Raw genomic sequence first — 9,080 nt, forward strand, 5'->3', positions numbered from 1 at the left:
TTATATTCGAAATTAGGTGTTATTTCATCATCACCGTAAAAAATAGAATCAAAATTACATCTCACAAATAATAGTTTTACAACACTTATTTAAAGCGTGGTTGACACTTCAAGAACCAAAAAAAAACAATTAATAATGACAACTAACAGATTGGAAGAGGGGAACCGTTCCAGCTACTGAGACATTCCAGCATGGGATCGATGATCTTTCCTTGACACATAGCAGTGAACACCTTGTCGAACTCCTCTCCTGGTGATCTAACAATCTCTCCTGTAAGCAAACCAGTCCCCAACTCCTCTCTCACAAATTTGTACAATGGATAAGACCTGCACTCCTTGATCTTGTTCGATATGCCTGCATTCCCACTTTCCACACCAATCCTTGCACTCTCAACCTCTTTAGGCAAAAGGGTCTTCAATTCTTCCTCAAAAGCTCCAATCTTTTGGAAGATTGAAGTGTTTGGATTCTTCTCATTTTCTCCATTAACCAAAGCTTGTTCGACAAGTACTTGCCTTAGTTTTTGCATCAATGGGTAGGTAGCACTGCAGGGATCATCAATGTACGTAAAGACATATTCCCTATCAACAACTTTAAGCAATTCCTTCTCGCAAAATCTTGATGGGTGGAGTTCGCCATTAACGCCAGTCGTCAGCACTCTCTTAGCCACTTGACTCACAGTTTTCTTAACTGTCCGCCTTAGATTATCCTCCAAATGTCTCAAGTCGATGGCCTGGCAAAGGGCAACCAAGAATGTTGTGGACATGAGCTTGAGAATATCAATAGCCTCAGCAGTCTTCCTTGAAGATATCAATCCGAGAGAGTTCACATCTTGGTTGTGTTGTTCAGCGCTCTGGACATGGCTAGTCACCGGATTAGCAAGATATTGAAGCTCCGAACAATAGGAGGCCATGGCGATTTCAGCTCCCTTGAAGCCATAGTCTAAACTTGGGTTGCGGCCACCAGAGAGATTTGAAGGCAGACCATTGTTGTAAAAGTCATTGACAAGTTCAGAAAATTGGGCAAACATGAGCTTACCAATTGCTGCAACAGCCAAACGGGTATTGTCCATGGAAACTCCGATTGGGGTCCCTTGGAAGTTGCCACCGTGAATAGCCTTGTTCCTTGAAACGTCAATCAAAGGGTTGTCGTTCACTGAGTTGATCTCTCTTTCAATAGACTTGGTTGAGAATCTAATCACTTCGATCATGGGTCCAAGCCATTGGGGTGATGTCCTAAGTGCATAGCGATCTTGCTTTGGCTTCTGAAGAGGATCCATCTCGTGAAGCTTCTGAGCCTCTTTAATATAAGCGCTCCCATCCAAAATGTGTTCCATAATGGCTGCAGCCTCAATCTGACCAGGGTGGTGCTTCAACTTGTGAGTCAAGTGATCAGTGAACTCGGGCTTACCATTCATCACTTCCGCAAATATTGCTGACAGGACTTCGGCCAACACAGCAAGAATGTTGGTCTCAAAAAGAACAGTAGAAGCCACAGCTGAACCAACAGCAGTGCCGTTAACAAGTGCAAGTCCTTCTTTGGGCTGCAACTCGAAGAAGTCGGAGTCGATGCCGGCAACTTTGAAAGCTTCCTTTGCGGTGAGGGATTCACCGTTGGGGCCGACGGCCTTGGAATTAGGCCTGCCCGTGAGCAAACCGGCAATGTAAGATAGAGGCACAAGGTCACCAGATGCAGTGATTGTTCCACGCAATGGCAAACATGGGGTGACATTGTTGTTGAGGAGCTTGGCCATGGCTTCCAAGATCTCAAATCTGATACCGGAGTAGCCTTGTAGAAGCGTGTTGATCCTAACGAGCAAACCTGCTCTTGCTGAAGAGCGAGGGAGAGTGTGGCATGACTCTGTTCCATTACCAAATATTCCAGCATTCAAGAATCTGCAAACATCAAAATTTAGAAAGATCAGTCACTGATGCAAGCCTTGGATATTAGTTTTTCTGGAAAGATTGTGTACATAAATATTTTGATGTTGGCCTCTCGTAGTGATATTGTAATTACCTGATTAGCTCCTTTTGAAGGGCACCGCCCTGTTTGGTTCTCCTGTGTGATGTCGCACCGAAGCCAGTGGTAACACCATAGCTGTCTGTACCTTTGCTCATACTCTCCATAACCCAATCACTACTAGCCTTAACTCCGGCCCTTGACGACTCAGAAAGTTCTACCTTAACTCCGTCGACATCGCCACCGGCGGCAATGGCAGCCACCTGGGATATTGTTAGCGTCTCGCCGCCGAGACGGACGACCGGTTTCCTGTACTCCGCCACCATTCTCTTGACTTCATCCAAGTGGCTCCCAGTCATCGACTCAGCCGCCGCACCCCAGTTCAACGGGTCATTAGAGACGATGGGTGCTGGCTTAGTCTTGCAGAAACTCTCCATTAAATTTGTAGTAAAGAGAAGTAAATATCTTTATATAATTATCAAATAGTAAGTATATCCAAGTGTTTCTGATAGAGAGTGTGATTGTGGAGAGCTTAAGAAGAAATGAATGGTTTGCGAAAGGAACAAATTGGATTTGGTTTGAATTGTAAGGAGAAGGTCTTATATAGAAGTCAGAAAGAGAGAGGTGGGCCTTTTCAAAAACGATGGCTTAGAGAAAGAGACAGAGAAAGAGTTGGTGGCGAAGCAGTCAGTCAGTAGCGAAAGAGTTTGGTATATATATAAATGAATCGAGGCCGTCCCATGCATGCAACTTGGTAGAATCCTAACGGTTGAGATTGGTTTGTAGTTCTGAGTGGGTTATTGAAAAACTTCAAAAGAAAACGCAAATAGTCAAACGAAGTGTTACCATACACCATCTTATTATTATCCCTTATAATTATTAATTTATTATTACTATTTCGTAAGCATGATAAAAAAATGGTTAAAGTTCTGGCTTTGGTCAGGTCAAAAGATGTGTTTTATTAGAACTGAAAAATAGCAAGAAGCAAGGTCCAATGTATATATTGTTGTTATTGACTTGGTTGGTGGGAGACTAAGAAAGAAGGGAACTTTCATACTCTAATAGATGGTTTTTTCGTGGAAGGGCCACTCGTTCATATATTTATTTTGAGTTGTTGTGACCAAACCACAACAACTCAGTGGACTATAGAAAAAGTTTTAGTGTCTGTTTATCAACTTATTTGATATATATTAAAATGAAAAACTAATTGGTAGTTACCGGACAACACACTAAAACACTACTACCTTGTCTCATTGTAATTATTTGTTTGTTAAGTATTATTTTGCATGCATGAGGGAGAAATTCTCCACGTTTTCTTTGGTCAGGTCAGAGGATGTGTTTTTATTCTAATTTTTTTTTTTTTAAAAAATACTAAGAAGAACGGTACCATGTGTTATCACTACAAAAAATAAAGCATATACCGAGAATACTATACCAAGAACATGTTCTCGGTATAGACAATTCAGAACCGCGCCAAAGCTACGCGGTATTTTTTCATTTTAGTTGATGTACCGAAGACTCTATACCGAGAACATGTATAGGTCCTATATATACATCATCTTCCCCGAAACAGATACCTCATTTCTCTGAAACACAATAAAAAATCCAAATTGGTTTCTCCGCCATTTTTCTTCCATTTTCTGAATTTCGGCCCCCAAAAGCTAGTTTTTTTTTATATAAATCTTCTCTTTCAAACAAGATTTAGTCATCAATAGGATCTATTAAGGTATGTATTGATATATATTTCATCTTATTTTTGGTATAAATTTATCAATTTTTTTTCTTTTCAGTTTTGGTCTTCTCTACTCCAATAGTGGGGTTTTTTCTTTATTTTTTTTCTTCAGGTATTGCATTGTTCACAAGTGCTTTTACAGGTATCACGAATTTTATTTATAATTTTTTGGTTTTTTTAATATTTTTGGCATAAATATATTTGGGGTTTTATGTATAATTTTTTTAATATTGTTAATATATTGTTATTTGTCATATTATATATATAATATTTGATTATGTATTTATAATAGGTAAGAATAATAATTAGAAATGAAAATTAGGTAAAATTTTAGTGATATCCAATTTAGAGGATATAATGTTGTGTAGTATTTTAGTAAAATACATATATAGCTTTAGGATTTAGTTAGTGTAATTAGTATGAAAATTTATTAATTTAATAGTTTATTTTTTAGATATATAGTTTGACTTTTAGTTATAAAAATATGTTTGTATGGAAATATAATATTTGAGTGTTTATTTTTTAGATTGGGTTAAATAATTTGAGTGTTAGATTATTAGATTTGGTTAATAAAGTTTGATTATTAGAGTGGGTTTTGTTTATTTAAATTGAATTTTGTTGTTGTTGTTAATTTTTTTATTCTTAGTGTTGATGAATATTGATGCTTTATTTTTGTTGTTAAGTTTTAGTAGAATTATGATATTTTGAATAGAAAATTGAATAATTAATAAAATTTAGAGTAATAATTATAAATTATGTAGTCGTTTACAATGCATTTGTATTGCTTTGTGTATGTTCTGGGACTGAATATTTTTTTATATGTTATTTGCAGGTTTTTAAATTTCGGGATATATGAAAATACAGTCGTTATGCTGTCAAATTTTTTATAGAATTAAAAGTACTCAATAAAATTTCTAATTTAATAAATAGTGAATTGATAAGTAGTATAATATATTTTTAATTACAATTAAATAAAATTAACAATAACATTATGCAACCAAATTTTAATAAAAATAAACATTAATCTTGAAATTTTATTTAAATAAGTAATAAATCTTAATGTAATTAAATAGCTTTTAAACAAATCTTAGAAATTTTGTGTAAATTTATAAAACTATTCAATAAAGCATAAGTAAAATATGTTATTTAATAAATACTGAATTAATATGTAAAAAAATAATATTTGTTAGTTTTGATTAAATAAAATTAACAATTATATTATTAGAAAACCAATTTTAAACATAATCTTAATAATTATTAAAATTAATTTAATGGTAAAAGATTAACCATTAATTGTAATTAAAATTAATATTTGAAGTTAGAAAAAAATGTCAAATTTAAATAATTTTAATAATATTTACACTCAAATATATTATAGTTAGATATCATAAAACAACATAATTAACTTCAAAGAGCATAAGACATTATAAAAATAATATTTAGTTTTATTTGTTTTTCTTTGGTAATAAGAAATTATTACCAAAGATATGATAGTGTATTATTATCACTTAGTGATAATTTTTTATTTTATTAGTGGTCATCACAAGAAGCCTTAGACCCATTCGGAGTGGGTGAGTCATTGATGATAAGTGTTATGTGCAATGCTACACTCATACAATGTCGATCGACAAGAGCTGGATTAATTTGACAGATCGATTGTCTGATGAGTATGAGGCTGGTGTGATGGATTTTCTCCAGAGAGCTCAGCAGTGCATTGACTCAAAGGGAATGGTGAAATGTCCGTGTAGGAGGTGTGTCAACGTTTAATTTCAGACGATTGCTGTATTAGAAAATCATCTCTTTGTAAATGGTTTTCTACGGAAATATACCAATTGGCATTGGCATGGAGGGGATGTAATAATACCAACGAGGAAAGTGATAGAAAATGATGTAGATGAAATGATGGATGTTCTCAATGATGTTATGCAACATGACAATGACGAATATGAAGAGAATGAGCGCGATCAAGAGATACCTACAACAGACTATAGGGGTGGGCAACATTATAACGATTTGAGATCGAGGCTCCATTATTCCCCGGGTGTCAAAATTACACATCATTGAATTTCCTAGTGAAGTTGATGCATTTCAAAGTGTTGGGAAAAATTCCTAACAAAATATTTGATGGAATGCTGGAGTTGTTACATGATGCATTTCCAGCCCCAAATAAGCTTCCAAAATCGCATTATGCAGCGAAAAGGTTGTTGCGAAAACTTGGATTAGGCTACGAGTCAATCCATGTCTCCAAGCATGATTACGCACTATTTTGGAAAGAACATGCTGGAAAAAGCAAATATCCTGTTTGTGGGGAGGATCAGTGGGTGGACAAGAACACCAAGGGCAGGAAAACGCCTCATAAAGTGATGCGTTATTTTCCTTTAACCCCTAGGTTAATGCGAAAATATGCATCGAGGCATATTGCTCAACATATGAGATGGCATCACGAGCAACGTATAAAAGAAGATGGTGTATTGCGTCATCCTGCTGATGGGAAAGCTTGGAAGGACTTTGACCGAAATAATCCATTGTTTGCTATGGAACCCAGGAATGTACAGCTTGGATTAGCTGCAGATGGATTCAATCCATTTGGTAATATGAGTCTTTCTTATAGTATGTGGCCGGTTGTGTTGACGACATATAACTTGCCACCATGGTTGTGCATGAGAGAAACTAATTTCATGTTGAGCTTATTAATTCCAGGACCTCATTCGCCAGAAAAAGACTTTGATGCTTTCTTAAGTCCATTAATTGATGAGTTAAAAAGAATTATGGGTGACCAGTGTACAGACTGAAGATGCAGTCGATGGTAGTTTCTTCACTCTTCAAGCAACTTTGATGTGGACTATAAACGATTGCCCAGCAAGGAGTAGCCTTCCTGGATGGACTAGCCGAGGTTATCATGCTTTCTCTACTTGTAATGTGGCAACACCATCTATTCGTTTACAAAAGCAGGTTGCTTTTTATGGCCATAGACATTTTTTCCAATTAAACATGCCATTAGAAGTGACAAGAAGACATATGGTGTCGTTGAAAAAAGACTACCACCAAAGCCATTAACCATGCAAGAAATGTTCACACAAATGGGTTTTATACCCGATTCTCTTCCTGGTAAGCATGTAATTTATGGTGGCCAAAAAAGAAAGCGTACAAAAGAGCAAGTAGGTTGGCGGAAAAAAAGTATATTTTTTGAGCTCCCATATTGGGCCAACATAATGTTGCGACACAATCTAGATGTTATGCATGTTGAGAAAAATGTGTGCGACAGTTTAGTAGGCACAATAGTTGGGCTGACGAATAAGACCAAAGACACAGTTAGTGCCAGAGTAGACTTGGAGAAGATGAAGATGAGACCATAGTTACATCTGAGGAATTTGAATGGTCGGATACAAAAGCCTGCGGCCAAATTCACTTTCACTGTTGAAGATCGCCAAAAGTTTTGTCGATTTCTTAAATCAGTGAAGTTTCCAAATGGTTTTGGATCTAACCTAAGGAAGAATGTGATTGATAATGACAATAAGATCACTGGTTTGAAATCGCATGACTGTCACATCATTATGCAATGCCTTTTGCCAGTTGGTGTGCATGCATTCCTAGAGAAATCGATAAGTACAACTATTATTGAGTTATGCACTTTCTTCAAGCTCATTTGTGCGAGAATTTTAAATGTCTCAGATTTAGAAAAAGTCAAAACTTCAATTGTTGAGATTGTTTGCAAGTTAGAAAATATTCCCCCCCCCCCCCCCCCTTGCTTTTTTCGATATCATGGCATGGTACATCTACTAATACATTTACCGGAAGAAGCAATACTTGGAGGACCGGTTCACATGAGGTGGATGTATCCTTTTGAAAGGTATATGAAAAAATTGAAGAATTATGTCCGTATTAAAGCACGTCCAGAGGGGTCAATAGCAAAAGGATATGTGGTTGATGAGGCATTAACATTTTGCTCCATGTACTTGAAAGGAGTTGAAACAAAGTTCAATCATCCAGACCGAAATGTAGATGTTGGTCCATCACTTAAAAAGATGTCAGTCTTTCGATCTCAGGGTCGTCCAATTGGTAAGAAATCCTTGACAATTTTGGAAGATGAAGTGAAGAAAACAGCAGATTGGTATATTCTAAATAACTGCAATGAGATCTTGCCATATCTTCAGTAAGTAATTAAATTTGTTCATCATTTCATTGCATGTTTATTGTAACACTTATTAGTAGCTCTTAAATATGTTGTTTTTGTTTGTTGCAGAGAGCATAGGGAAATTTGACAAACTAGAGGTGTTGAAAACCTAGACCAATTACATAGAGAGGAATTTCCTAATTGGTTTTATAATAAGATATATCATCTTTGGCAAATAGGTTCCTTGGAAGTACATGAAGAATTAATCTCTTTAGAAAAACGGTTCTTCAACTCGCGTTGCGTCGTACCCTGGGTGTGTTGTAAATGGAGTAAGATTTTTGTGTTATGACAGGGACAAGAATCGCAAAACTCAAAATAGTGGAGTCTCTGTAGCGGGAGTTGAAAATAATACTTATTACGGCCAGTTGGAAGAAGTTTTAGTAATGACATATCTTTCTGGTTGTTCTGTTGTATTATTTAAGTGCAAATGGTTTGACACTAATCGATCTTCAGGATTAAAGTTTGAGCAAAACATAACGAGTATCAAAACCAGTTCAGAGGCCTTCAAAGATGATAAATTTATCTTAGCAACTCAGGCTAACCAAGTTTTCTACATTGATGACCTTAAAAATAAATCTTATTGGAAAGTCGTCCAATAAGTGCATCACAGAAATGTGTCGGACATCCCAGTAGTTGAAGAACAAGCGGAGGATGTAGAAGTAGATGTTATGCACGACACTAGTTCCTCTAATTTCCAATTATTCGTTGATCTTGGTCCGTTGCCACAAATCAGCTTTGAACGTACGGGGGCTCCATTACAATTTGTTGAGATAGATAATGTTGCAATTGAGGAGGAGAGGGAGGAGGAAGAGGAGGGGGAGGAAGAGGAAGCGGAGGGGGAGGAAGTTGAATATAAAGAAGAAGATGATGAAGAGGAAGATGAACACATAGAAACTGATGATGATAGTGAAGATTATTATAGTGATTATTAAGTGGTAATTTTATAATATGTTGAAGTAATTATTTTTAACAATAATTTATTATTATAGTTTTTATGTTTAGTATAAATGTAATTTTAATATCGATTAATTTGACATATATGGCTGATGTTATTACTCGATCTCACGGGGGTGATGATGGAGGATGCGATCCTCCACGTGGACCGTCAGGTATCCCAGCTGATTGTGAACGAGGTAATACATTACGCATTGATACACAACTTAAATTTTAACAATTAATACATATTACTTTTAAAATATTAAATTTGCATACAATAGC

General features: G+C 36.0%; 1 protein-coding gene across 1 annotated transcript; it reads right to left on the bottom strand.

The window, feature by feature from the left end:
- On the bottom strand, positions 1-2,527 carry LOC133801593 (phenylalanine ammonia-lyase-like). Its single transcript, XM_062239837.1, has 2 exons — positions 2,014-2,527; positions 1-1,892 (listed from the first exon to the last, which is right to left on the bottom strand). The coding sequence occupies exons 1-2, from the start codon at positions 2,391-2,393 to the stop codon at positions 143-145; spliced, it is 2,130 nt and encodes a 709-aa protein (XP_062095821.1). The 5' UTR covers positions 2,394-2,527; the 3' UTR covers positions 1-142.
- Between the last annotated feature and the right edge of the window lie 6,553 nt (positions 2,528-9,080).

Source organism: Humulus lupulus, chromosome 9 (genome assembly GCF_963169125.1).
Source record: "Humulus lupulus chromosome 9, drHumLupu1.1, whole genome shotgun sequence".
Classification (NCBI taxonomy): domain Eukaryota; kingdom Viridiplantae; phylum Streptophyta; class Magnoliopsida; order Rosales; family Cannabaceae; genus Humulus; species Humulus lupulus.